Source organism: Lates calcarifer, linkage group LG4 (assembly GCF_001640805.2).
Source record: "Lates calcarifer isolate ASB-BC8 linkage group LG4, TLL_Latcal_v3, whole genome shotgun sequence".
Lineage (NCBI taxonomy): Eukaryota > Metazoa > Chordata > Actinopteri > Centropomidae > Lates > Lates calcarifer.
Window position 1 is genome coordinate 16,509,308 of NC_066836.1, and position 27,330 is coordinate 16,536,637.

At 42.0% G+C, this 27,330-nt stretch overlaps 2 protein-coding genes across 3 annotated transcripts; one reads left to right on the forward strand and one right to left on the reverse strand.

Annotated features, from left to right (window-relative positions):
- The first annotated feature begins 221 nt into the window (after positions 1 to 221).
- zgc:154006 (uncharacterized) lies at positions 222 to 17,644 on the forward strand. Its single transcript, XM_051070105.1, has 14 exons — positions 222 to 373; positions 1,783 to 3,000; positions 4,429 to 4,637; positions 4,742 to 4,913; positions 5,117 to 5,167; positions 5,482 to 5,587; positions 8,825 to 9,381; positions 10,607 to 10,810; positions 10,889 to 11,050; positions 14,832 to 14,986; positions 15,510 to 15,770; positions 16,341 to 16,512; positions 16,847 to 16,888; positions 17,044 to 17,644. The coding sequence occupies exons 2-14, from the start codon at positions 1,858 to 1,860 to the stop codon at positions 17,143 to 17,145; spliced, it is 3,336 nt and encodes a 1,111-aa protein (XP_050926062.1). The 5' UTR covers positions 222 to 373; positions 1,783 to 1,857; the 3' UTR covers positions 17,146 to 17,644.
- Positions 17,645 to 17,797: 153 nt separating this feature from the next.
- Positions 17,798 to 27,081, reverse strand: nr2f6a (nuclear receptor subfamily 2, group F, member 6a). 2 transcript variants are annotated; one of them, XM_018677090.2, is made up of 6 exons: positions 26,184 to 27,081; positions 24,997 to 25,834; positions 23,383 to 23,477; positions 21,550 to 21,881; positions 21,096 to 21,342; positions 17,798 to 20,220 (listed from the first exon to the last, which is right to left on the reverse strand). In XM_018677090.2, the coding sequence occupies exons 2-6, from the start codon at positions 25,263 to 25,265 to the stop codon at positions 19,946 to 19,948; spliced, it is 1,218 nt and encodes a 405-aa protein (XP_018532606.1). In that variant the 5' UTR covers positions 25,266 to 25,834; positions 26,184 to 27,081; the 3' UTR covers positions 17,798 to 19,945. The 2 variants fall into 2 exon arrangements, with proteins under 2 accessions (XP_018532606.1, XP_018532605.1); XM_018677089.2 differs by having other exon boundaries at positions 21,550 to 21,884; positions 26,184 to 27,080.
- Between the last annotated feature and the right edge of the window lie 249 nt (positions 27,082 to 27,330).

Below are 27,330 nucleotides of genomic sequence, written 5' to 3' on the forward strand. Positions count from 1 at the left end.
TTTTAAAGCACCTGTTGTGGGCTACATGCATCATTTCAGGTTAGCTCACCACCTCCTCTCCTCCGTTTTATAAATGTCAACAGTTTCACCTCTCTCTCTCTCTCTCTCTCTCTCTCCCACAGATTAACCTAGTAGTGCCAGTTAGCACCAACACAGGGGCGGTTCAGGCTTAATGTTTAAGCTTTAACTCCCCCCTCCACACACACACACTGGCCAATCACTCTGCGTGTGTGCGTGGAGCCGAGCGTCCAGCACCAGCAGTGAGTCACCTGAGAGACTGAAGAGGGTGAGCTGAGTGGGCCTGGCGGCCATTTTACAGTAGGTCCTAGGAGAAACTATCCACCTGACCACAGAGGCAAGTCGGGTCAAACAGGTGAGGAAAGCTGTTGGTTTTGAGATTTTTTTATTGCCTTCATCAACAATATGCTGCATGTTATTAATGTGTTTTCTCCATGATACACTGTGTCATAACTGTAGCTGTGTATTAAGAGCTTGTGCAGCAGTGTGCTGTGAGTCACAGCTCAGCTTAAACTCCTCTGTTATTAGTCGAGTCTGAGCTGTACTGTAGTGATGTTGTGGTCCCTCTCTGAGTTGTTCTGCTGTACCGTGGTGTGTTTCTGATGCTGTTCCACACACTGTGAGCAGTGTCTTTCGTTTCCATTATTGTGGACAGTGTGCCACAAATCACATACTGCACACTTTATGTTGCAATTAACTGTCTTACAAACACTGCAGTTTCCCTTCATTTCCATTCAGTATGACAATCTTTTAGCAGACTCTTAAAACTTGTGTAGTTGATCATCATGATCACTAAGATTATTTTTAACAGACACTGACTGTGACTGATTAAATCAATCAGAACTTAAACTGCTTTACCATGTAATAATAATGTGTGCTTGTCAATAAAGTAAGGGTTCTTTTATTTTTACGGTTACAGATTATTTGAGTATCAACATTAAAGCTGCTATGAACAATAATATTATTTCAAAAATGGATCAAATGACTATGTGTATGTGAAAGGGTTCTCTTGTAGTAACCAAAGATAACATTTTCACAACTCAGTTTCCTTCAGCTCTATGCAGCGTTTTAGTGTCTTTCAGCTCATTATTTTGGTTTCATGGCCCACAACCTTAATGTTTTGGTTCACTCTCACTCCTCTCTGCTCAGCATCAAATGGCAGAATGATACAAGATAGTGAACAACAGTGGAGCATTTATCAGTTATAGGAGAAAAATCCCTCAGTTATCGTTGGAAACTAAAACCAACGGTAACGTTAACCTTATCAACTAGAAATGGTAATTGTTTCTGCTGCCGCCAGGGGGTCAAACAAAAACACAAAGGAGGAAAACACAAATGCCAGTTAAAAGTATCTGCTAGTTCTTTTTCATATCATTCAGAAATGAAAGGAAATACATTGGGGAGAAATACATCGAAAATGTTCAGTATAAATGTTCATTCTACAAACACACAGATACAACCCTTTAAGTTTAGACTGTCAGAAAGAAGATTGTCTCTATTAATATATCTTAGAGCAGTAAGTAAAATCGGGGCTACACATTCATCTTTCAGTTTTTCATGGAAGGTAATATTAAGTTTAAAGTTCATAAATCTCAACAGTTATTTTGAATCAAATGAGAAACACAGAAGCTTGTTAAAAAACATAATATGAGAACTACTCAGGTTCACGTGTGTGAATTATAGATGGCAGAGCATATAATTATGAGATATAAGCTTGCATACTCACTATGCAAAACTAATGATTGATTCTTTTTCCCTGCACAGTTTCTCCCTCTCCATGTCTCATAAGGATTCTGTGATTACCTCTTTCTCAATGAATTACCAAAATCAGCCCACAGCATGAAAAGCTGGAGCAGGAAATACAAGAGACAAGAGCCTGACAGTGTGGTCGGGTCCTCCTCTAGCAAGAGGAACTCCATTAGTGATGATCCACCAGTGCCTGTGTGGGTTACTCACACACCCACACCAGATAATATCACGGACGATGATGAGAACTCCACGGGCCGCACATCCAGCACTCCACCGTATGCAGAGAAGGAGGGTGATGACAAAAAAGGGAGCATGAAGAACAGGCTGAAATCCCTCATCCCTCAGTCATGGGGGGCCATCATCCATAAATGGACACGGGAAGGTGACAGTTTCAGTGACTCTGAACCCAGCAGCACTAGGATCCAAATCCTTCCCAATGGGACCAGGGTGAGCCCTCCTGTAAGTCCCCTGATTGAGCGCAAGAACTGGGGAGAATCACTTGGCAGCTCCAGCCAGAACTCCAATAAGCCTTTGTTAAGGGAGAGCCCCACTGATGAGCTGTTTCATCAAGGCCCTGGCGAGGAATCTCTACTCACCAGCATCCACCCTGCAGAGTACTACGCTGAGAAGTTGGAGGTCTATAACCAGAAGTACTCTTATTTGAAGTCTTGGCCAGGCCTGCTCAGACTTCTTGCTGGACTTGAGCTCCTGTTTGGGGGCATGGTTTTTGCCTGTGTCATCGCCTACATCCAGAAAGACAGTGAGTGGTCCACTGCCTACGGACTCTATAATGGTGCATATAACAATGGGCTTGGTATGTCTGGATACAGCTACAGAGGCCCCATGACTCCCTTCATTCTGGCCGTAGCTGGAGTCTCCTGGATCATTACCTTGTGCCTCTTGGTGATGGGAATGACCATGTATTATCGCACCATCCTCCTCGACTCCCCTTGGTGGCCTCTGACGGAGGCCTTCATTAATGTGGCACTGTTCCTGCTCTACATGGCGGCAGGGATCGTATACCTGAACGATTTAAACCGCGGGGGGCTGTGCTACATGACAATAGGCGTAAACCCCATCATGGCCAATCTGTGTCGGGTTGATGGGGGCCAGATGGCGGGAACAGCTTTCATCTTCATCAACATGACAATGTATCTAGGAAGCTTCCTGGTATGTCTGAAGATGTGGAGGCATGAGGCCGCACGAAGGGAGAGGGAGTACTTTGAGAACAAGGTACAGTTCATAAACACTGGAAATTTTAGATGAAAATCAAGCTCATCACCTCTAAATTCAAAGTGGGAGGGGAGTAAATTTCATAGCTGAATATAAGAAGTGTTTCTTTTGAATATGGTGTAGATGTATGGTTCACTTCACCATATAAGGCCAATAGAAAAAGAGGAAAGTTCCCTTTTAAAGTTCGATGTGACAGGTTTTCTCTCAGCTTCTGTAAATATTCGCCACATGCTTTATTCCTTTTCTTGTGTGGCTCTTTGTTGCTTGCTTTTATGTGTGAGACAGGAGGCTGTCTAAATCAAGTTTGGTCATCACTCTACCCTATTTTTGTCATCTTTTGGGGTTATTTTAAGTATCTGTCTCCTATCAAATGCCACATTTTTTGGAGGCAACAGTAAGGGATACCATTATTGACCGCAAATGCACCAGGAACAGCCCCAAAACAACAGTGGCAGACCAAATTCAATGAAATTTAAAGTCAGTCAAGACAATCTGCAGTGAGCGTAGTGGATGTCGGTATTGATGTGTCAGCTTTTTCTGCTTGTTGATGCTGTGGCAGTCAGCCAGGGTTTGTCGCAAAGCTGTGAACTGTGTTTTACTTGACTTTATTGACTATATAGTTCTCTTTGTATAAATGTGCCAGAAATAGCTTCATTAAAGGTGAAGCAGACTTCCTTGTTCTCCCCCCATATGTGATCCTTTATCAGTGTAGCTTTAATAATACTATTGTATGGATAATGAAGCAGGAATAACCAGGAAGTTACGCCTGTAAATGCTGGTAACCCTTCTATCACTGGTATCTACAGTGAGAAGTTTACTCATTGATATCCTTTGAACCATTAGCATGGCTTAAAACAGATAGCTAACACTGTGGACTAAATGGCAGTGGCATCAGAACCAATTTAATTAGCACATCACGCCAAATAAGTAATCCAGTACACATCCAATACAATAATTTAAAGCATTAGGCTAGACAGATTTCTATTTATTGTTGGGCCAGCTGTTGGCAGGAAGTTGTGTCTACCAGTGGCATTGGCACAAACACTAAATGTTATGCATGTTTTTGCATTATTTACTTTTTCTCTTATTTCTATCCACGTGCATGCTCAGCATAGTATGTTCTCTTCAACAGCTATCAAGCTTATTGCTGTTTGCAAATAGAGTCCATGTTATCGAGCATCACAGCCACCACCTAGAAACAGTATGGTCAGCTAATATATTTGATGTCAAATAAGAGAGGGTTAGTGGCCAGGAGTGAACATAATAATTCCCTCTCCCAGCCGAGGGAATGCAGCTTCAGAGGTTTAGCTTGTCAAAGCAGAAGAATGGGGCAGTTTTTTTCCACTTGTAATGGTGACACCACCCACACACATCATTCATCTGTTGGTTTATATTGTCTGAATAATGCTCTTTCTCTTTAACCTTTAGCCTCAGGAGGAGTTTCACCAGTCCATCCCACTGGCCCCACCAAAACCAAAACGCATTTCATTCAAGGATGAAATGGACAAATCTCTGAGCAAAGACCATTTGAGTCCACATGCATCAGTCCCTGAGGCCCAAAAGAAGCCGATTAGTCTGAGGAGAGACACGGCATTCGAATACACCCCTAAGGCACACATCGTCGCAGACTACATCATGTGAGTGAACATTTAAATGATGCATGGTCACATTGTATACACTGTACATATACAAAAGGAATAATCAGTCTGTTGTCACTGTGTCACGTCTCTTCTCTCTGTAGAAAGTATCCAGAGATCAGCTGTGTGGAAGAACGCGAGAAGTACAAGGCTGTTTTCAATGACCAGTATCAGGAATACAAAGACCTCCACCGAGACATCAGCACCACCCTCAGAAAGTTCAGAGAGCTGGACACCATGATGGCACGACTGCTCAGAGATGGAAAAAGCCAGGGGGTAAGATGGATATGTAATGAAGTTTATTTAACTATTATACATTATTATTATACATATTTAGATATTATGCCATCTAAAGGATTTCTGTGACATGCTTTTTGAGGTCAAAAGGTCAAGATTTTCATAATTATACAGACAAATGATTTCTGATTCCATTTTTGTCTCTGCATGATCTTTTATGTACTTTGATATCATTCTTTTAGGATCAGCAGAGGATTCAAAGCATTTTGAAGACGTATCAGCAGAAAAAGAATGTAAGTGATGGAGTCCAATTCCAATGGTTAACCTGCAGGTGTATTAGAATTGCAAGAGTTGTGTGAACACCCAGGTATTATTTGCTTTTTTTTCCCCACTGATGCAAATAATACGGTTTCCATCATGAAATGTGGGTAACTCTGGAAATTCTCATTTCACGCAGTTACATTACAGAATGAATCAGGCAATACAATGACCAGCAGAGAGAAAGAGAGAGAAAGAGAAAAAAAAAGAGATAGAAACCGATAGATTTAGGTCATAGAGTTTGGAGCCACAAATCAATAAGATTGTTTTGGGTGTCTTTGTTTTACAGGATCCTGCCTTCCTGGAGAAAAAGCAACGCTGTGACTATTTGAAAGCCAAATTAAGCCACATCAAAAACAGAATCCGCACTTTTGACCAGGAGACTATGGCAACAGGTCAGACATGAAGAAAACCAGAGAGAAACATCTGTAAATTAACTTTTGCCAAATGGACTTCACTTTAAATTTCAAATTATAATTCTAATTTTGTTGTGCAAACTTGTACAATAAAGTTGTTTTTACATATTCATTGTACTGACATTTTGTGTTTTCTTTCTCTCTTTTCCTGTGGTAACCGTTGGCTTAATTTACTACTACTAGTTTTTAATGTTGTCTTTTAGCTTTGCAGTTTCCTCCTTAGACATCAGAACAAAGTACCAAACAAAGTGCAGAATTAAGCGAGAAGTGGGAGTTGAAAACTGTAATTCTCAGCACAGTATTTTTATAGTAAAAAATCACTTAAAATGCGTTTTAATTGCTGTTTCAGTTTGACCATTGGCAACTGTGTCGGCCCTTCAGGTGTATATTTTAGACAGCAGAAAGCATCCAACAGACCAAATTCACAACATGTGAAGTGACACATTTCACCCTTTTCTGAAACCACAGAATTTAACCTGAATCTTCCATTAATCACCAGAGTTTTTGATTTGTTTTTTTCCAGACAGATTTATTACAGACACAGATAGAAAACATCTTCATAATATGGTGACATGACAACAATATGTCTTGTTTATACTATCAGTTCAAACACATCCACATTAACTGACTTTTAATATTTGCTGTGTCCCTTCTATAAAAACATCTTTGTGAACAGCCTTATCTCATACATCAGTGTCTATCAAGATAACATTATCAAAGTGTTTTTCTTTTCAAAGTGCAGTGGTGTTTGCTGCAGACTGATGTAAGATGTGTTGATTGTTGTAAGATAATCTGAGAACACCAGCAGAGAACAGTGTAATGATGGTGATGATGCATATACATATAGCTGGCCTGCTTTCAGAACTGCATTAACACCACAAAACTAATGGAACTGCCCTCAGGACATGAATGTGTTACTAAATGGGGCTTCTGGCTGAAGGGTTAATCACTTCACATGTCTGTGCTCATTATTGTCCCATAATCTGTCCACACTTCAGGACTGCAGCTAACAATTACTTCCATCATCATCAGTCTGCAAATTGTTTTCTCAATGAATATTTTGGTCTATAAAATGTTCATCATTATTTCCTAAAACCTATAACTTGGTAATGTTTTTGTTTGTTTGTTTGTTTTTACTTAAAAAAATAAGATGGGATGTTCAATTAATTATTTTAAATAGTAACTCTTTTTGCTGATCCACCATTCAATTAACTGACTGATTGTTTCAGTTGTGATTGCGCTGAATGTATGATGGCAGTTGCAATCACTGTACCGATGCACCAGATGCGTTGAGTGACGTCAGACAACACGTGGAAAGCGGCAAAGCACGGGAGCAGGCTAACGTGATGGGTGAAACAGATGAGACCGTGTGGCTTGGCACTGGTGAAACAGATTGCAGTGGACTGGAGACCAGTTCCGGTGGTAGAAGATCAGGGAGTAGAAAAGGCGCTACAGTCATCTGACCCAACTTATGGACTTGAAAGTATTGTGTTTTATTTAAAAAAAAAAAACACACACACAAACAGATATTGGACGTTTACAAAAACTAATGAATGAAACAAGATTTTGTTATTTAAACGTATGAGCATATTCATTGATTCAGTCATCTACCAAAATCATTTTGAATTGAAAAATGTCAAATATTGATATGCGATTAATTAATTACAAAGCCGATAATTACTTAGATTTTTTTTTAATCGAGTCCCACCACTATTATTATTATTATTATCATCAGCAGCATTAGTAGTTGTAGTAGTAGTAGGATTGTTGTTGGATATGAAGAGGATTTCTGGTGCACACTACCATGAAGCTATGGATCATTATTTAAATGTCTTGATATTTGTTATGGTTCATCCAAACAGTCCTAACATTAAAAAAAAAAAAAAAAAAAAGGGTCCAGTGTGTAGTTTGAACTGGACAGTACCTCACCGACGAACATATGTTTATTACAGAGACTTTGATTATTGACTTGAATTAGCTGCAGCCTGTAGCCTATAAACTCTCTGTCACAGAGCATGTGAGAGCAGCAGGTGAGTAGCAGGTGAGCTGTGTCCCTGCTGAGACACTCAGCCGCACCGCAGGGCCGCGGTGAGTCAGACAGCTCCGTGGGTTTTTTAATCCATCGTAAAAATGACGAAGTTTACGACTGTCGACGATGTATAAACCGGACACTGTCGTTTAAAAGGAGACTCACATGGATGACGCGATATGAGGGCGGCTGAGCCGGAGAGGTGCAAAGTTGAACCACGTTTTCTCTAGTGTTCAGGTAAGTTGTGTAATAAATAGATTTTTGTTGATTTGTTTTTTGATGTGTTGTGGTTTTCAGACCATTTAAATGAATATTTCCTGTTACATTTGTTCAGTTGTCTCACTTGTTGAATATTTAGACTTTAAAATGGCCTTTAAAAGTATTTTACAATGACCGCTACGTTTAGGACCATTTACAAATAAAGTGGACAGAGTCTAAATATTTAGGCTCAAGCTGAATTTCATATCAAGTTGTTTTTATGTGTAACAGTATTGAGAATAAGAGAAAGCGAGAATACATTTAAAAAAAAGAAAGTGAGGAGTTGAATAAACTATACAATTGATCAAAAAGCCAAAACAGCTCCTCCATGCCTGACTGGGTTTATTTTGTAGCTTCCCATTGCCCTGCCTCAGCAGGGCTGACACTCAGCAGGTGCACATTGGTACCAAACTGTAGATGCAGCACGGTGAGGGAGCACGTCTGTGGTTCTCCCCCTGCAGTAAACACCATGCATGGCTGCCTCAGCTCACCTCTTATCTGCTGTCTGTCTGAATTATTGAAGCCTGTTGGGTTGAGTTCCTCTGGAGTGATGAAGTGTGGGTCAGCGATACCGGACAGAGGGTTCAGGGATGGGCTAAGGTGAATGAAGGGCAGAGAGGTGCATGCTGGGCCGGCTGGAGTGCTTAAAACTAAAACCAGAGTCACATCAAATGAACAGCTGAAAAGATTAAGAAACAAACATTTGGTGTAAAGTTAGTTTTTTTTTTCCTGCATTCACATTTATAATTTTAAGAGTCAGCTCACTTGTCATGTCATCACTGCAGAGGGCTGAGACAACTCAAGGTTAGAATTTGACTGACACCTTCAAAGCTGCAGTTTAAAACATGATATGGTGATGTTACAGAATGCAACAAGGACATTGTTTTTATCACTGATTAATTTAATCTTACCTTTTCTTCCTCTCACAGGTGAAATGGCAGCAACATCCACTATGTATGATAGCCCCCCTGTGTATACCCCACGTTACAGCACCACCTCCCAAAGCTTCTATCCCCCAAGAAGCGTCTATTCCCCTCAGAGTCAGTATGTCCCCTACACCTACAGCGTCCCTCCAGACACCTACTGCATGGAGGCAAGGCCTCAACACTTCTACCGCTGGTTTTCTCCACCTGGTTTTGTCAAAACCTTCCAGGGAGCCACCGTGCTCATGTGTTTCCTCATCTTCGCCTGTGTTGCTTCAACCTTGGTGTGGGACATGAATGGATTTGGATATGGGGGTTATGGTGTTGGGGCTACAGGCAGCGTCACAGGGACGGGGTCGGGATATTATGGGGGCAGCTACGGCTATGGCAGCTCCTACATGACGCCACAGTCTGCCAAGTCGGCTATGATCTCCATGGCAGCCATCAACTTCCTGGTTTCTCTGGGCTTCCTGGTGGGGAGTTTCTCACGGTCCCCGATGATGAGGGGGTGCAGATTTTACCTGACTGTGTTCATCTGTGATATCATCTTAGCCGTCCTTCAGGTGAGGCTGCCTCACAGGGCATGAAATGTAAGAACTTGAAGTCCTGTATTTTTTTATTTATAACTATTTTTATAAAAAGCCTCCAATCACATAACATCACACTGTGGTATCATGAGTGAAATAATGATTTCCTCCACTTCCCACAATGGTTTTCAGCAGCACTCACAGGTTGTGCGTGTAGATGGAAATAGTCGCAGTGTAATTAGTAGCACTTAGAGGAAGAGAGATAAGCAATTTCCATTCTTTCTGGTTGCTACAGTCTTAGTCGTCACTCAGAGCACGTTGTAACTGCATTGCCTTGTGGTCTATTGAGCCCTCTGAGAATACTGTGACTCAAAAAGCTGTTAGGAGTCAACTGTACAGACCATCAAGAAGAAACTTTGAACTGACATGGACTAAAAGCTGCAGAGAGTTTGGCAGCAGTAAGATCATCAGTTTTAATGAGGAAGCCATTTCATTAAGAGTTAATGTTAAAATGACTCTTTGGAGCCTAAAACCTGCAATAACTGACTTTTTCACCTCTCAGGAGCAGCACAAACAAGCTGTGAATACAACATTGATTTAATATTAGCAAACAGTTAACTACTTACACCTCCAGCAAATACAGAGCAACATTACCATTCATTTTGAATAGTGTTTTTGGTCATCATTCGTCATGTAATTCTTGGTCTCCACCAACTCTCAAAGGAGCTGCCTGACTCATTAGCTACCACATGCGCCACTATGTTCCTTAAGTAGCTGCTAACATTGTTAACTTGTGCGTCTGATACAGGGCAGGTAGTGTACAGTCGTTTCTTAGAGCTTTTCACTGTAGACTGTGGCCAAAAAAAAAAAAAAAATGCTATGAGAGCCATGAGAGTGGAGCAGCTGATAATTCTCTTCATGTTAATCACTGAGAATTGTCTCTGTCACATACATATAATCCATTGTTGATATGAAAATATTGATTTTTGTTAAAGAAAACAAAATGAGTCGGTCAACAATCCCAACTCTCTGACAGTCCTAACAAATCATGTTATTCTGTCCCTAACTTATATCCCTTTAGTTGGCACTTATCACTCTACTATGTAACCACTGTACTACACAGAGTCATAATGATACTATCTCATATGGGACTTCTAAAGAAAGGCAGGTATCTGCTGTGTATTGTGTATTACTGTAATGTTGCGTGAAATCAAATCAGAATCAATAATCAAATCAATAATGTGTCTGCTTCTCTTTTTAGGGCATCATCGACATTATCTTTGTGATTGGGGTGAACCCAATGTCTCAGAGCTCACAGAGCATGTTGTACAACCCCATGCTGATGATGTGTCAGAGCATCCAGGGCAGTCCCAGCCTCAGCGGCAGCGTAGGGGCTGGTTTTCCGGGGGGGTTCCCCATGTACAATCAATACCTGCACCACTACTGCTACATGGACCCTGAAGAGGTTTGTTAGGTTATTCTATTTTATTCTAGTCTTGTGTGTTCTATTCCATTCTGATGTATAATTTACTTTTTTCCTCAGGCGGTAGCGTTAGTGTTGGGTCTGATGGTGGTGTTGGCTCTGTCTCTGTCTGCGTACTACGCCTACAAGACCCGCAGCAAGATTTGGCGCCACGGCAAAGCCAACATCTACTGGGAGGCGCCATTGCTCAGGCCATCAGAGGGGCAAGACGTACAGGACTGGGTTGGTAAAATCTCTGTATTGCATTTTAACAGAGGGTGACTAGGAATGATTGTGTTGTCAGCAGCTGTAGTGTGTAAGTGAATGAGTGAGTAAAGACAGAGTCAGCTGGGATGGGTTAATAGGCATTTTGCTAGGAAACAGGCTAACCCAAGGTTTACACTATTCAATTCAGTTTTATTTATATAGCACCATATCAGTCATCTCAAGACACTACACTACAAGATTCAGAGGGTGTGCGGCTTATATTTATTCCTGCATTATTTCCAGGCAGATAAGGAAACAACAGAGTGGCATTACAACTCGCAATCTCATGTTTGGTCTTTTCCAGTTTCCAGCACATGTGACGTCTTGGGACCAATACACAGACATTGTTACGATTCTAATGTCTTGCTAGTGGCCTTTAGGTTTCACCAGCTCACACTACCTGCTGCTGTTGACTCAGAGAATGCTGGTGTTTATCTCTGGCACACCCAGGTTTCACTCTGACTGATCATTAACCAGACTGATAAGAGCTGCACAGAAACCATATAAAAATGACAGACAAGCAACACTATAGGATCTCCTGTGAAAGCAAAGAGGTCAGGAAACTCTTTTCAAGTAATTCACCTCATGGTTAAGTTTCAGGTTGTTTGAACAGATATTATCACACACACACGTTTCCTGTGCACAGTCATAATCACGAATGTTTTTAAAGGATGGTAAGGTGCTCCATAAATGAATCATTGTGTTCTTAACCAAAGAGAAACAGTTATGCTTTTCCCCCCATGGTCATGTTGTAATACAGGTGTGTGGTCGTGATGTGGTTTAGATAAGGCACACAGTAAATCACAGCTATGTGTGATAATCATACCAAAGCAACATTTGTGAAAGTATATTACATTAACTATAATTTAGGGCTGAAAAATCATTCAGGAAAATTCAAGAGTGACAAAGCCGTAGCAGCAGATTTCAGTTTCACAAATGTTGGGAGTAGGTCAAAGTGAAAGAAAATCCTGCAAGTGTGAGACTGTTTCACCAGAGGATATATAAATTGACAGTGCTGGTCGCTGTTGAGACGCAAAAGTGGTAGTAGCTGTTATTCTGTCAATGGCTAAGGGTGCACAAAGTGTCCAACTTTGTAGACTTCAGTTCATTTCATTTCATTTCGGACCCGTCCTCACAGACTGTGGCCTCATCGTAGACATGAGTAGTGAGCAGTTTAACCAGAGAGTGATTTTCTTTTTCTGGCTGTTTGATTTGAAGCATTTTTGGTGCCCTGAAGAGGTGACACTATCCAGTATTTCACGAAAAAATGGTGGATTTTGAGAAAAAATATACACGACTGTGTGTATCAGAAATATTCTGTCATTTAAAACTGGACCCACAGATTGAGAACCACTGTCCTCAAGCGTCAGAGCTCTAGCATTCAGCAAGTATTCATGGTTGTAGAGCACAGCGAATACTCTGCTGTTTGTACTTCACAGTGGGAGCCTCGTGGGGTATTTAGCAGTGATTAATCTACTAGAGTAAGAGTGTGCTATGAATTGTATCATGTCCACCATGACTCATTATGGAGGAAGAAACATATTCAACCAGTTTATCCAGTGAGGCCTTGGCCTACATACTGCCTATCTCTGTAGTGCGTAGCGAGTTACTTCATCGAGATGCAGGCCCTATTCTGGGGCACTCTAGTATCGCAGTGAAGATGCTTGCCTTGCAGGGAGGCATATATAATGTATGTGGCATGTATAATGTATAAAAAGGGTTGAGTTGCCTCTGTGCTGCTGTGTGAATCCCCACAGAGCATGGTGGCGCTAAATGATTCAGTTTGCGAAGGGGCTGCTACACACTGCTGCAGATTAGACTCCTGGCAAAGAATTAATTTCCCTGTGTTTTGTGCCACATTTTCCTTTAACACAAGTGGAAACTGTGGTAATTGAGAGAGGAATCTAGGATAACTAGATTAAAAGCAAACGCTGCATAATTTTTGAATTGGACATCTCAATTAATATTCATCAACAGAACTAAGAGAACAGAACAGGAGAACAGAACTAAGGCCATAAACATGAAGTGATGAGGTGGCAAGTGTGCAGCTCCTTCAATGAGAATAAATATCTCAAGATGGTGGATGTAAATAGATGATAAACAGGAAAAATACTAATGGCAGAAGTTTATAATGGATTAGTAAAGTAAAAACACAAACCATTTCTTGGTTACAACTTCGTGAAAGTTTGTATTTTTTCCTTTTTATATGAGTGTAAACACCACCACCACCACATCACTTTGTGATACTACAAAATTAATTGTTAGATTAAGTGCATTAGTTAGTAATGAAATAATGAAAACAATCATCAGCTGCAACTTTTACCTTTTAACCTTTAAGAAATTTAACCAAACCACTAAATCAAACTTCCTTTTTCCATTTACAGCACAGTCTGTCTCAATTTTATTTTAGCTTCCACAGACTGTGTCAGTTTCACAGATACTGATAGGACTAAACAGCGCAGCAATTAATAACGCTTGAATTTCTCAAAGCTGCAGCTGTCGCAGCACCTTTCCTCTGCAGTGGATCAGATTCCCTGCAGTTTCTGGGAGTTTTTCCACACAGACGACCGTCCTCCGACTGCACATTCATGAGATCTGTTTCACAGGCTGCTTCATCCAGACACGCGCATCAGCTCGCTAGATCCTCATCCTGTGTGAATAAGCTCCAGAAATAGGTCGAAGACTAGAAGTCATTAATGTTGCATTATACAGTATGACAGTAGATTACACGAGGCATAATGCAGTTGTAGTGTTTGGTATATTCTGTATTATTTGACGGTGTTTTCTTTTGGCCATGCATTTTTTATCTAATGTTGTATTTAAATTTATTTTCCATTTTCTGTAGCTGTTAAGGGCTGTTACATTAGTGTGTTGTACTTAAGCTGTTAAATTTTTCTGTTTGATAAGCACTCCTTTTTTTTTTTTTTACTGAAAGAGAAAAGAGTGTTGGTGCTCAGCTGCATGTTTACCTGATAGTTTAGAGAAGATGGAGCAGCAGAGATGTTTGTTCCACTAATTTCACTCCTGCCTCCACCATTTTCAGTTAGCTCACGATGATACAGACACACACTCTTCAGCTGCTAACATGCGTTTCATGTCAGACACAGTTCAGAAAATGGCTTTTGTGTGTTTCCAGCCAACTAATTGGCTCTGATAGTCGCTGAAAGAAAGGATTTGAGGTGAGACACCGATCATCCTGGAAACCTGGAGGAAGAGACTTCTGCTCTCCGGGTTTGATGGATGTTAGAGCTGCTTTTTATTTTAGTGCAGTGTGTTACACTGTGGCCAAGGCTACTGTGTGTGTGTCCTTGTATCTGTCTGGCTACATGCATACATGTCTGGCAGTAGCACAGCCTCTCTCATCAGAGTGTTTTTGAGCACATTGTGTTGTTCAGTGTGGATAACTCTCTAGTTTGCTGTTTATGTGACAGATTTAGTGCAGAGAAGATTCTTTCTTTCCAGCATAAAAAATGAATTTGATTTCTCCTCAGGACTTTCTTGTACATGCCAGCTAAATATGGCTACATGATGTCTCAGAATACTGAAAGACATACAGATCACATCATTTGTATTTTCTGTTAATGTTTATTTTCTGTCTTGCACAGCTCCACATAAACAGAATCATGATCTGCACTGTGGTGGAACACTTAAAAATTCAATTCTGAGAAACAGGATCTTGCATCAATATGACCCAGAAACCACAAACCCCAGCATCAAAAGAAGGGACTCTGATTCCAGTCTCTTGACACTGTCTTAGGTGAACCACGTGGGAGACGTGCGCAGCACACAGCAGGCACCAACTGTTGTTGTATCAGAGAGAGCGGCGCCTGACCTCAGGGTGGCGAACAGTGTGGTCTCCTACGGCAATGGAACAGTCAGCATCCACAGCGAAGGGAATTATAAAAGCAACAGGTGAGGGATGGTCGCAGCTGACGAGTCTGTGACACAAAAACACCACAGTGTGATCTGTGCTCAATAAACAGGACACATTAGAAACACACACACACACACACACACACATCCATCTCACTTTTGTGAAGACAATGATTGATGCCTAATGTTTGGTTATAAATTTGGCCCCCAGACAATGATCAAATCATTATAAATGAGACACACATATTCACACGATCAAACACATCTTCAGTCATCACTCACCTTGATCTGTTTTTTGATTTTGGTCTAAACTGAAACAAATATGTCACAATGTATTGTTTCATACTGGAAACACTCAGATGCTGGGTTTTGCCTTATACTATATGGCATGTAAGTGCTTTCTACTGAATATGGCATATACAGTATGTGGCCTGAGTAGACATACATCTGCAATTCATGTCAACAAATCGGCAATACCACTGCCACCAAACATTTTTTTCCAATATACAGTATATATTCATGTGGCTGTAGATGTCCAACAAACTCCTTGTATCTTCCATAGTTTTTCTGCTGACAACAGTAATAGTCGGGGTGCTGAGCCTCTGTACCAGAACAGCAAGGTAGCAGTTTACTCCAGCAGCTCCTCTGACGAAGCTGATGGCATCCGTAGACCTCCTCCTTATAATGAAGAGTGGGGACAGAGGGAGGCACGAGAGCCCCAGCCCACTGCTCAGAAGATTGTGGAGTCTCAGTATGAAACTGGTTACACCACCGGAGACACTGGTAATGAGCTGGACCGGGACCACATAGATTACCTTCACAGGTGGGTCACTACTCTGCTACCAGTTGCTAGATAGAAGGAAAAAAAAAACCAAGAGGTGAAGATGTGGAGAAGTGTGTGGGCTTACTATGATCAGTAAATATCATTTAGTCAGCAAAATGGCAGAATTTAGATGTTGAAATGATGTTGAATATCAGCATAAATGTTAACTATCAGACGCTTGAGGCAAGAAAAATCAGCATGAGTGTCAGTATTTAAAAATCCCTATTGGCCAAACCCAAATGAAAGTATTTAACACCAGTCTGACAGTAAGACTTCCTTCCTTTTGGCCTCATGTTTCTAATTAATCACAGCTTTTTTTATAGAGAATGTGCCCTGCCCTGAAATAGACAGCATTCATAGTATTTCAGAAGAAAATGCTTTAATACCACAAATGCTGGCAATCACCACCAGTGTCTTTAAGGCGAGTTGGCCAACTGTTTAAATGATTTGAATTTAATACTGGTAAGAAGACTGATAAAAATGCTCATTCCCCTCTGTATTTGCCACTGCCGGAATAATAGCTTTAATTTAATAATCTTTTCATGTCTTCATATTAATATCCCACTCCAGGCTGTACCCAGAGATAACTTCAGATGAGCAGCGGCAGCAGTACAAAAAGGAGTTCGACTCTGATCTGGCCCGCTACAAGGGCCTCTGCGCCGAAATGGATGACGTCAGCGACCAGATGCACAAGCTGAGCCGGGAACTGGACACGTTGGAAGAGGGCTCCATGAAGTACCAGGTAGAGAAAAACAGGAGGGAGGAGTGCAGAGTGGAAAAACTCGGGGCAGACTGCCAGAGGAATATGTGGTCATAGCTGTGCCTTTTAATTACACCCAGAAAGCTTTGTTCATTCTCAATATGAGAATGTATTTAGGTACTGTAGAAACCTTAAGCAGTGCAGATTAACCAAGCCAGATTTCACTTGATTTTATGTATTTATTTTTTGCATTGTTTGTGTTTTTGTGATTAGGATTAAAAATGGTCAGTGTCATGTATTTTTGTGCCACATTTCAGAATTTACTTACATTGTTTTTGACACAATTAAGTGATAGAATTTGTGTTTCCTTTCTCAGGGTGTGGCAGAGGAGTATAACCGACTGAAAGACCTGAAAAGGGTGAGTGCAATTAGATGTGTGGTATCATAATAATAAAAGGCTGGTGTGAAGGAAAAAAGTGAACAAGCCTATTTCTCAACATACTACTAGTATCACCTCCACTGCTGCTGATAATGTTGATAGTTGAATGTCTGCTTGCTTTTGCTTTCCTGTAGAGACCAGACTATCAAGCCAAGAAGAGGCAGTGCAAAGAACTTCGGCAAAAGCTTTTCCACGTCAAACGTTTGGTGAAAATCTACGACCACGGTCTTTGTTAGTGCATCTCAATAATCTGAGTCAGTGATGTCAAAACAGCTGAGGGTGAACACTGACAGGGTGTGATCTGGCTGAAGAAAAAAATGATTTATCCTTCATTTTTTTCAGTTTTGCTGCTTTGAATTGTAAAAGTTCAGCCCATATCCAGTGACCCTCACACAGGCCTCACAGTCACTGAACCTCAACTCTGGTTTTGACCCTGATGTTTACAGCTCCTGGATTACTTTTACAGCTGTCAGAATAAAGCTACAGACTTTGCTCTGTGTGGTTGTATTTTAAATTTCTTGACAACTGGCACTGTTTGACTTTGTTGTAACTTGAGTAAGATTTTCCGTTATTACTTTATATTTCAGGGGCAACTTTGATTTAATAATGTTTAATCAGAGAATATTGTATTTGGGGACTAATGAATGTCAGTTTTTATATGGAGATATTATACATGTGTATCATGAATGAAGAAAGGAAGAAAGATGAGATGTAAATAAATTAACAGTTAAAACACTTCAGTTCATGGCATATGAATACTTTAACACATACATTTATACATTTGTGGTACATGTTGCAGTGTTTATTTGGCATTCTTCATACAGATGTAATTACAACACTTTTTCAAGTAGTTTGAAAAAACAAACGAACATAATAACAAAAGACACATTGTCATCTTTTGATTCTTTTAATAACGTTGCCATACACATGAAATCTTAAAAACTCAAGAACTCAGTAACACAAAGATAAGAAAACATTAATAGTATATTTATCTTTTTTTTTTCTTCTCTATGACATGGTTGTGTGAGTTGTTGCCTAAAAGAAGAACATCCGAATAACCTTGAAAAGGCCCATTGGCAGATCAAGAAGCAGAGTTTAATCCTTTGATTTCATGTTTTAGATTTTTTTTTTTAATATCAATAAATGCTGAAATATGTTGTAATTAGAGTTGATTTTATTTGTGATTTTTGTAAACTCGCCTCTTGAAATACCCGTGTGAGGTAAGTCCTGGTGGACCGGCAAATCTGGGCCCCATCTCCTTTTAACTCGTCACAGACAGTGTGATGTTTTGGCATTGAACATCCTCCAAGTGCATCCTCATTCATTACAACACGGTCTCACAATCACTCACAACAGCAGAGACTCACTCAGATGCTCAGAGATGAGAGCATCTCTACGTCAAATCCGCTGTAATGGCGTGAAGATAAGCTTCTTTTTTTTTGACATCTGAACAGATGACAGAGGTATTTTTCATGTAAATACATATAGAAAAAAACATTTAGGAGCTAACAGGGAAAGCAATACTTTAATGTTTAAATGAACCTTGAATTACATAAGGTAAAAGAAGGAAACAGTCTCAACTTAGCAGAGATCCAAAACAACATTTGAACATGCAAAAAGACAAAGTTGGCTGCAATATATATACAATTCAATACATTTTTCAAGGGATCGTTACCTCCAGAAACAGCACTGATGGACTTGTAGTGTTGGTTATAAGCTAACTAATCACCAATTACATTTGTGGAACTCATTCTTAATATCTTGAATTGTTTGTTGTACGGGAACCCAGGTTAAATTTAGGTGTATGTCAGCCTGTTGTTTCTCAATAACAAAAAAAAAAAAAAAAAAGCTCGATCCAACAACGTTAAATAGCTGAATTCACCGTATTCAGTCAAACTCATATTCAAAACACAAGTCAAAATCACTGTGGGGATTTTTTTTTTTTAAAAAGATACAAGACGAATACGTAAGACTCATTTCGTATTTCATAGGTGTCCCAAATTCATACTGAATAACAAGGCAGTTGTCAAAAAGAAGGCGGTTTCTGGTGAACGACATTTACAGAGGTTTGTGTTTAGGAAATATCAGACTAAAGCATTCTGATGTCTAGTGAGGTATTAGTCCCGCTCTCATGTAACTGTGGCGTTTTTAAATCATTTCTAACTACAGCGAAAGTGAGCCCTGTGAATGAATTTAAATGCATTGTTCACTTGCCGGCCAGGCAGTCACAAGAGTCCGTTCATCTCCTTCTCTGCTTCTGCTGTGTGTACTAATTATTCTATTTAAAAATCATCTGAGGATGCTGTGATAGACTTTGGTGAGTTTTCCTTGGTTTTTGTTTCATTTCCGTTCTGAGCAGTTCCTTGGTTTCCTCCTCGAGCGCTGAGGCGAGAGAGTGGAGAATCCAGAATTCTCTTTTCAACAACCAGGCCCTTGCTGTGCCTTGTATTTAGTTCACAGCACAACCACAGAGTTTTCTGATGCTTTAGACTGTTCAGTTAGAGTCATTATATGTGTACATTGTATCACAAATGGTGTGCCATGGAAAATGAGCCCCTGTGTGGGAAAAATGACTCCGCTGATTTTCAGTGGCGGGACAGTTTTGTCCTCTAGATGTATTTGTAGCAGGGTGCTGCTGCCCTCTACATGAATCTGCAGTGTCTTTAGTCACTATGGCAAGTGGGTGGTGACATGACTGGCTGTGACGACCATATCGGAGCCCAGCGTGAAGAGCTGGTCTCTGGCCTGAGACCCGGCACCAGAACGACTGGGCTGGCAACAAGACAGATCCAGCCTGGCACTGGCTCCTCTCTCTTCTTTGGAGGCCCATGTGGAGACAGAGGGCTCGTTTCATGAGGGTGGGGGTGGGGGGTGGGGTAGAGAGGTTACAGTACTGTACGTATGACGGCCAGCTGGCATAGCAGTTCGATAACCACACAGATGGATAGTGATGAGTCAGGAGGTTTCCTGTGGGTCCTTGTCGTCACAAATCCCAGACGGAGACCTCATCCGTCATGGGGGGAGGGCAGGGGAGGGCTACTGTCCTGGGACATACGGCCAGCTGATCGAGCTTCCGGAAAGCTGCATGTCACGGATCAGTGTCTCGATGGGGGTCTTTCCTACCAGGCGCATGAAAAAGAGCTGGGAGATGAGGTTGGCGGGAACAGCGCGCAGGGCAGGGAGGCGCAGGAGCAGGCGGCCGAAGCGCTGGGGCTGACTGGGGTACTGCATCCTCTCGTACTCTGTCAGAGCCACCTGAGCCTTCTCCTGCAGAGACTCCACGTGGACTGGGTCTGTTAGACCACATGCGTCTGAGAGGGAGGGAGATGGAGGCAGTTATTTAATAGTGTGGGCAGGTTACATAAAGAGTCGTGATGAGCTGAGAGGAAGGTTGAAATCCCAGTAAATAATATGATAAAATGCCCCTGAGGGACACGCATACAGATACAGAGCCTCATCATATGTATGAGATAGGAAAAACACACAATAAAAATACATAATGAAAACCCTATAAACGCCAAAAAAAACTTCAAAATATTACCAGGACGTGGTCACTTAGCTTTAAAAAACATTGTCAACTTTTACAGGTAGCACTCACAATTAGTAATTTCTTTGAGGTATCCTCTTATACCAGACTTCAGTTTTTTTTTTTTTTTAAATGCACAGTGCTGCATAATGATCAATGACAGCGCTAATTATACAGCACATAAAACATTACTGCATTTGCATTTATAAACCAGGAGATGGTGCCACAGTAGGTAAAATCCCAGATTAATGTAGCAAACTTCACTGCAGCTCTCCAGCCAATCTCAGCTGAAAGATATGAAGGTTTCAAGTTTAGGATCTATAGCATTTTCAGACTTTTTTGTAATGCACTTTTAGACTCAACAGACAAAACAGCTGGATAATGTCTCCTATAGCTCTGGAGGGGCATGTGCTTGGAGACTACAAATTTTTAACAGTAAGCCTGTATTAAAAATTGGAAGTGTTAAATCTGAGAGACATGTTCGCCGGGCAGGGAGGATCTGATGAAATAAACTGCTGAGTTGCGTTATGGTAAATATCAGATCTGGTGTTTTTGACGCACACTAGAGACCGGAAGCGAAAATATTTTGTGCAACACTAAATTGCTGGAGAAACCTTGGCTGCCTGGGGTGGATCTGCAGTTAAAGTAAAAGGTAATCACCTGGCGAGAACAGCGCGATGGCCTTGAGACAGCTGTACTCAGCTGAGTCCACCTGCAGCCTGGTCAGCTTGTCCACCTGGTCCTGGAACACCCTCACCTGGTCCATGAAGGACACCACGCGCTCGGCGGACATGGGCGAGGAGTGGAAACCCGCCGCTGCCAACAGGGGAGCCATGTGGAGCGGCAGGGCCGACTGAGCTGCGTTGAGGATGAACAGCTCGCTCCAGCTCAGCCTCAGCAGGGCCACCTGTTGATTTGTTTGCGTGTCAAATAGATACCTCTACACTGTCATCATCCATTTTTTATGTTCACTGCATTCATTGTATATTTATAGCACAGTTCTTCCACACTATTAGTTACTTTCCCATATTTCCTTTCTCATAACAAGGGAAAAACCTTACAGCAAACAAAGTATGTATATTCCTTAATTTTATATGACATTTAATCTACTGACCTGGTCCGAAACAGGAAGTTCAGGGAAATATGGGATGTTTCTGGCCCACTCCACAGTACTGAAGAGTAGCCTGGCAGCCAGTTCACAGATATTATCAATGCCCATGGCGTTATCCGGACCGGCCTGTTGGTTGTACTGGTGCCCATATCGACTGCTGGGATAAGGCTCGGCTCGCAGCAGCTGAGAAATGAGCTCTGACACCGGCTGACCCCCGCCACTTCCCCCGTTGTTGTTGTTGTTGTAAAACTCACCACCTCCGAGGCCGCTGGCGCCACCTATGGGCGTGATGGAGGGGCTGAGGCTTGGCTGCGGTGGGATGCGGCCGCGTTGAACTGCTGTAGTTTGGTTGGGGGACAAAGGGGAGGAGAGGAAAGGAGAGGAGCCGAGAGGAGAGGGGGCGAATTAGAGAAGACGAGGAGAGGAGAAAATCGTGAAGGACAAGGGGGAGAGGAAGAAGGGGATTTGGAGATGAAACGCAGAGGAAGAAAAGTTAAAACTGAGTTCATCCAGCGGTGCACGTCAGATTATTGGCAGACAGGTTTAACTAGATTAGGAAACCATTTTTCGAGCTTAAAAGGAGGCACAATAGAGCCCAGACTGATTCCTCAACAAGAGCGTGAAAATGAAGAGAAATGTTCTTATGCGTGTCAGGCTAGATGAAGGTCATGTGCAGACATAAAACAAAGACTTTGTGGCAAGAATTTACTTTCCATTAAAAATTTAAACCTCTGCAATATTATTTCTGGAGGAGACTTTCAACACGCTGCTGCGGTAACCTTCGTTTATCTTCATCTTTATACACACAGAAGAAGAAGAGAGCTTCTGCACTCAAAACCACACTATGAGACTAAGAACATCACGTAGAGAAAGTACCATAGCTGTGACGGACGGCATTAACTACCAAAACTGAGACAGCAGGGCAGCTTGCTGAATGGAGACTCATTCAGCTGGGGGATATGGATTCATGTGGTAATCATCTGTCCTGCTTTAAGTGTCCTTGAGCAAGACACCAAATCCCCACCACGCATATAGTTGAATGTGACCTCCGACTTCCTTGTGGAGGTGGTCAAGCAGAGGGAATATCTCAGAGGGGAGCCATAATGTGTCTCATTAACATGCTTTATGATCTGCGAGTGCAAGTGAAAAACGACTCAAAGGCACAAGATCGCAATCTTCCAAACTACCATCAAAAAACATTAAAGGTAAAACATTCATTCTGTCTGTATCTCAGTATTAGTACAGTATTTCTTTGTTGTTTGTCTCTCTGTGTGTCTGTCGACAGGACATTGAAGGATGCATCACTTGGGCTTTACCACTTGAGGTGAAATCCTCATATTGGATTCTTCTCGATCGAGCCAACAAGTCAGAGGGTTTCTGCTTCAACCGGAGGCTTAAGGCTCAGGGACACAGGTGTCTTAGCACTGTATCCCTCTCAGTCACTCTTACGCAGGCACTAGATTAAGCCACTTAGTACATGGCATTGAGCTGACACGCATGGCTAGCTTAGCCATGATAGGGCCTAGACACCCATGTGTGGCATTTTCCCTGCTCTTTGGAGCTCATGGAGCAGAAGAAGCAAGATAATGACGATGGCAAATTTAACTAGGATTGATTTTTTTTTTCTTTTCTAACAGCAGCTGATGGAAGTAATGAGAAGACTCTCTGAAGCTCTTCACAGAACTAAGTATCAATTATTCTCTCTTTTTCATATCAGTTCATGAGAGGTGCTTCCAACATTACACGTGACCAATCCCAGTGTGCCCCACAGTGTCTCTAACCCTGTCCAAAGGCTCAGCATGGATGAAGGGTTTATAGATCAGGATAGACAGATACCTTCTTTGCGCATGCCAACGCGGAAACACTTCTTCAGGCGACAGTACTGGCACTGGTTCCTGTGGTGCTGGTCAATCTGACACTCTCTATTTGACCTGAGAACATGAAACAAAACGATGATAAGACCGTAGAGGATTCATCGTTTAGAAAAGAATTCATTGTCACAAATGTTGGGTTTTAGCAACTCTTCCTTTTTTGAACATCCTTCAGTCTTGGTTATTGCAGGTGTCAGGCTGTGGGGTATCATCTGCTTTCACCTCAACATGTGGTTTTCTGGTTTTGATTCCGTTTTCAGTGTTTCGAAACTGACAAATGACAAATGTGTAAGTGGTGCTACTTTATGGCTAATTAAAATGTGCAGTGATGAGCATGATTTGACACAAAGTGAGTGTCTTTAGTCTGAATCCGACACCTGCCAAGGTGATAAACATCAATTATTTCGCCACTTGATTGATTGTTGATTTTTCAAGCAAAAATGTGAAACATTTTCTGATTCCAGCTTCACAACTGTGAGGACTCACTGCTTTTGACATATATATATATTTCTGTGAATATCTGTCTAACTATGATTAAATATCTTTAGGTTTTGGACTTTAGCCGCAGACAAAACAAATGACTTCACATTGGGCTCTGAGAAACGGACAGTTTTTCACTATTTTTTTGACGTTTCACAGACTGAATGATTTATCAGGTGACTGTAAAGAATAATCTGTAGATTAACTGATGAAAACAGTAATTAGTTGCAGCAGCCCAAGACTGTAATTATAGAACTAAAATAGTATGTGATGAGTCATTCACGGTTGATACACTGGAACAAATTTACACTCTTAATATGACAGTTTACATCTCTATATGCTAATGAATGACAACAGAGGTCCTTGTTGAACTCTTAATACTGTGAATGTTAGTTGTAAGTAATTCTGTGTATGACAAACATTATACCAAAGTAGGGCTACAACTAATAAATATATATTTATTAGTGATTCATCTTTTAATAGTGAAAAATATCTATCTAGTTTCATTGAGCAAAGGTTAACATGTTGAATGTACTTTTTTTTTTTTATCTGACAAGAGAAGACAAATGCAAAGATATTCAGTTTACTATCATACAAGACAAACAAAAGCAGAAACTCCTCACATTTGAACAGTGAAACCAGCAAATTATTTTGCATCTTAGCTTGAAAAATGACTGAAATTGTTATCAAAATAGTTGGTGATCAACTAATTGATTAATTGTTGCGACTCTATTGTAAGGATACATTACTTTGATCAACGTATCAGAGAGTCAGATTATTTGAACATGTATTTCAAAACATCACCTTACAGACAAAAATCATCTGGCATCAGTTTGTTCTTTGACACTGACACAAGACTTAACAATATGTTTGGAGAGAGAGCAGCCACACAGCTGATGAAACCTGACACTACAATGCATTAGCCTCATGACTCATAGCCTCCATTATCATCATTTGCTTATCATCATCTATCAATACATAACCGTATGTCGCTGCACCTTGCAGAGCAGCGCGGTACGCTGTCCGTTTTCAGCATCAGAGTTTACAGTTCTCAGGCTATCGATGTTTCAAAATGCATTACCCACAATGCCCCGCTCACCTGCAAGTGTAGCTGAGGTTGCGTCTGACGCTCCTCTTGAAGAAGCTCTTGCAGCCCTCGCAGGTGAACACGCCGTAATGTTTCCCGCTGGATTTGTCCCCGCACACCACGCAGTCCACCACGCACGCCTTGTCGTCGTCCCCGGCTTCCATGTCGCTCCCTCCCGCCTGCGGAGAGCCGTCTTCCTCTTCCCCCCTCAGGTAGCCCTTGTCCCCCAACCCGTTGGTGCCCCCATTGGGATCTCCCCAGCCCCCACTCACCATGGCCATCGCTTGGTTACCGAACCACCGCAGAGGAAAATGGGACAGGCAGCCAAGATTTCTGGTTGCTGTCAAGGTAACATAAATATCCAAAAAAAAAAAAAAAAGTCCTGAATGTGTGTTTCCCTTTCACCTGGAGAGAATCAGTGCTTTCTGCTTGTCTGTGTTCTCATTTCTTAATCTACTAATCTACTCTCTTGATTATTTTGGAGCAAATAACAGATGAAAAAAAAAGTCCTCAGGCTGAACAAGCAGATGTCAATGAGGGAAAAAAACAGTCTCTAGCATTGAGGAGGAGGGTGTTTGGCAGAGAAAACAAGAGCAGCTCAGTCTCCTCCCACTCCACTATGACCTGGAAACAGTCTTCACTGTGGCAACTTTTAGTTTTGCATGCTTGTGGATTTCAGTTCCCACCCCCCCACCCCCTTCTTTTTTTTCCCCTTTTTTCTTCTTCCCTTATCCAACTGGCAGCCGCCGTGTGTTGTGTTTTGTCCTTTTCTTTGGGACCAGTTCCTGAGATGGTTGAAGAGAAAGCCTGCTCCGACGTTGCACCGGTCGAACGCTCTCAGCCAGGGAACCTTTCACAGGAAACAATGAGTCAAACATACAATGCACATACCCTCAAAAAAGAGAGCAAAAGGGCACTTGAGAGCAAATGACACGAGGTGAAAATCTTGTACGGCACGGCTGCACACACTCGTGTTTCACTCTCACACTCCCAGCTCTGTCTCTGTAGCAACAGTAATGGCTGAAAAAGGACCTCCGTGTAGCTCGCCTCAGCACATGCCTGGAGAGGCTTTGACCACCCCTCTTAAAGTACCCCTCACACTGAATTTGTCTTTCCTCATACCAATGATTCCTCATATAAGGCAGCTGTCTAGCTAAATATTCACCAATAAATTGTGCTAGAAATGATGTTAAGCTTACCTCAGACCAAACATTTATGTGCTGTGTCGGTGGAGAAAATAAATCCTTCTCTCACTCTAGATCTTCCTCCCATCCAGTAGGGCTGAGAGCGCAGACACAGCTCTCCTATTCTGCTGTAATCCTCTCAGCAGCAGCAGCAGCATTGTGACCCACAATGAAGATGTTCCAGATCAAGCAAATCAACTTGACGTCCACACAACAACAAAAACAACAACGCCGCCTTCATGTGGCCGTGGGCTTCCTCAGGGCACCACCAGCTGCAGTGGCGGTGGCGGCAGCAGCAGGCGGACGAGGCGACGTGGACCGCCTGTGCTCACAAGTCCAAAATACACAACACAAGTAGATCCTCAACACAAGGAAGTGCTCGCTCTTCCCTGCGTGTTGTAGCACGAGTGCTCGGCTGTGATAGTATCCTCTGTGCTGCTTCCTTTCCAGAGGAAAACAAAAAACCAAAAAAAAAATCAAGAAAGCAGGAGAGAGCTGTCCGCCTGCTCAGCCCTCCATAGTTCCTGTGGTTCCTCTCCAGGCACTCATGCGGGCTTCTCCCTCCAGCCTTTTGTCAGTGCTTGCCCACCAAGAACTAATGACTTGCGGCCTAGCCCTGTGTGCTGCTTTTCGTCTGTGTGTGTGTGTGTGTGTGTGTGTGTGAAGCCTTTTCCTATGGCTCAGGCGAACAGGAGGTGGGGGGTAGAAGGGATGGGTGCTCCTCTTCCCCCTCTCTCTCTCTCCTTCCAGCTTCAGAGTCCACAAATCAAATTATGATTCAAGAAAATGGCCAGAGCTGGAGACAGGCTGGATTTCTCGGCATTAGCTTTTTTTTTTCCCCTCCCTCCTCGCCCCTCTTTCCTCCTGTCTGTCTGTTTTCCTCCAACCTATTTGTGTGTGTTTGAGAGAGAGAGAGATCAAGCAAAGCAAGGGAGAGGGAGTGTGTGCAGAGGGGGAGGGGGCAGTCTATGTGTGTGTGTGTGTGTGTGTGTGCACTCCCAGGGATTTGACACTGCTATTCAAGCCCTGCGGTTACCATGGTGCCGGCTGCCTTATATGGCCATTGGAGTCAAAGAGCAAAAAGAGTGGGCTGTGTGGGGCAGCATGCACATACACACACACACAAACAAACACACACACACACACAGGAAGAATGTGGAGG

Bases quoted from the DNA above. Each gene is read 5' to 3' on its own strand.
- zgc:154006 (XM_051070105.1), top strand. From the start codon at position 1,858: ATGAAAAGCTGGAGCAGGAAATACAAGAGACAAGAGCCTGACAGTGTG. The intron at 4,638-4,741 runs GTGAGTGAACAT...TTCTCTCTGTAG, and splicing joins ATCGTCGCAGACTACATCAT to AAAGTATCCAGAGATCAGCT. The intron at 16,513-16,846 runs GTAGAGAAAAAC...TTCCTTTCTCAG, and splicing joins AGGGCTCCATGAAGTACCAG to GGTGTGGCAGAGGAGTATAA.
- nr2f6a (XM_018677089.2), bottom strand. From the start codon at position 25,265: ATGGCCATGGTGAGTGGGGGCTGGGGAGATCCCAATGGGGGCACCAAC. The intron at 21,343-21,549 runs GTCAGTAGATTA...ACAAATCAACAG, and splicing joins AACTTCCTGTTTCGGACCAG to GTGGCCCTGCTGAGGCTGAG. The intron at 20,221-21,095 runs GTGATTACCTTT...CCTCCCTCTCAG, and splicing joins CATCGCGCTGTTCTCGCCAG to ACGCATGTGGTCTAACAGAC.